This window comes from Echinops telfairi, unplaced genomic scaffold, assembly GCF_000313985.2.
Source record: "Echinops telfairi isolate 266 unplaced genomic scaffold, ASM31398v2 ScPeMD7_7478;HRSCAF=8516, whole genome shotgun sequence".
Classification (NCBI taxonomy): Eukaryota; Metazoa; Chordata; class Mammalia; order Afrosoricida; family Tenrecidae; genus Echinops; species Echinops telfairi.
The window spans coordinates 771,196-772,909 of NW_022111382.1; the positions used below are offsets into that span (position 1 = coordinate 771,196).

A 1,714-nucleotide genomic window follows, 5' to 3' on the forward strand; every position below is an offset into this window, starting at 1 on the left:
CAAAATGATGAATAACTCCTCTCATACATTGCTTGAAGTTTCTTGATACTTTAACCATAGTTTTCAATTGGCCCAGTCATCAGACCATGTTGTGTACCCAGGAGAAGCGAAACGCAGGCACACAGATCTGCACACAAATGGTCACAGCATTTGAGATAGTCTCAAACTGGAAACCCAAACGTCCCTGAGAAGGTGTGGTCAACCCATATACCACACACTGCAGTGAAAAGAGCTCTGGGGGCGTAGTGGTGACGAGTTGAGCTGCGATCCACAAGGTCAGCAGTGGGAAATCACCAGCTGCTACAAAGAAGAAAACCGGGGCTTTCTACTCACCCAGAGAGTTACCGTTGTGGGAACCCACAGGGCCCATTCTACCCAATCCTCCAGGGTCGCTGTGAGTCAGCATGCCCTTGATGGCAATGTGTGAGAGACAATTAAACGGCCCAAGCTGCCCAGGGTTGGCAGTGCAGTAAGAGTTCCGGGCAGTCACCCTGGGCTCAGGGCTGCACGCGTGGAACCTGGGGGGCCGAGCGTCAAGGAACCTGAGCGATGTAAGGTCAGGTGGTCCCATGGTAACCAGAATCTCTGCTGGACAACAAGCTGAAGCTGGTCAGCAGAAAGTCCGGGCCACCATGGACCGCCAGAGGCCACGGTCCCGGTTTCCAGAGCTGGAACCTTTGCCCCCAGGCACGAAGAGAAACCCCTGGTATAAAGAGAAGCCAAGCTTCCGTTACGTGCCAAGGTCCAAAGACGGGCCGACGTTCGCCCCGCACCTGAACAGCCAGAATTGGGTGTTCGTCAAAAAGGAGGTGGACGACTTCAGGAAAGGTTGCCCACCTTGCGGTGAGATGATAACCAGGGGTTGTAAGGACGCGCCTTTCCCTTTAATTTACCGGACAAAGGCCACACCTGCCCCAAAGACTTGCCAGAAGAAGGCGTCCAAAAACTCAACCCTGTTTTCCAAGCTCTCGGCAGCCCAGCTAGCACGCAAGGCCTTCGTGGAGGAGACAGAGGCCAGTCTGAAGGCAAAGGCACATCCTTTGGAGGACTGCCCCGATCTGGAAGATGCATTGCCTGCGGAGCTCTTAGAAAAAGTGCTGGAAGTGCTAGATCCCGACAAGGAGCTGAAGGACACCTGGGCTTATTGTCAGGACGGCAAGAAAAGAACGAAGGATCCAGCAGAGCTACTAAAAGATCGTCCGCTAAAGCCCTGCAGGAGCCTTCGCAATCTGGCTCCCATCCCGGATCCGGACGAGTGGCTGAAAGAGATGAAGCAAGTGGAGGAGCCACCGCCGCACCCTCCGACTCCAGAAAACGTGTCCCGAGCAGTTGCTGACTTCTGCAGGTGGGCTCATTCATATGAGTGTACGGACATTGATAAAGATTATATGATGAGAAAGTTCGACCCATTCGTTGGCTGGAAAGCAAACACTGGACGATCCCACATTAAGGAAGTAGCCCGAATTCCTAAAAGCTTGAGGAAAGTCCACTGGCCCGCAAGACAGGACCAACCAAGGTTCTCCTTGAACGAACCAGACTTCGAGAAAAAGCTGCAAGCACTGCAGTTGGCTCCTCCGAAGGAACCCGTGAAAATGAGGTACGGAGCGTGGTACCTGCCTGTCAAGCTGTGGAAAAAATTACGAGTAGACGAGCCTCTGCTTGACCCCAATGCCCCAGAGGAAGATGAGGACACCGGTTTTAGAAGGTTAGACAA

At 53.2% G+C, this 1,714-nt stretch overlaps 1 protein-coding gene across 1 annotated transcript; it reads left to right on the top strand.

Annotated features, from left to right (window-relative positions):
- Positions 1–569: 569 nt before the first annotated feature.
- Positions 570–1,705, top strand: LOC101642653 (protein FAM47E-like; the record flags this gene model as incomplete). The annotated part of the gene is made up of 1 exon (XM_013008617.1): positions 570–1,705. A coding segment is annotated over exon 1 (1,136 nt), but the record flags the coding sequence as incomplete, so codon positions are not given.
- Between the last annotated feature and the right edge of the window lie 9 nt (positions 1,706–1,714).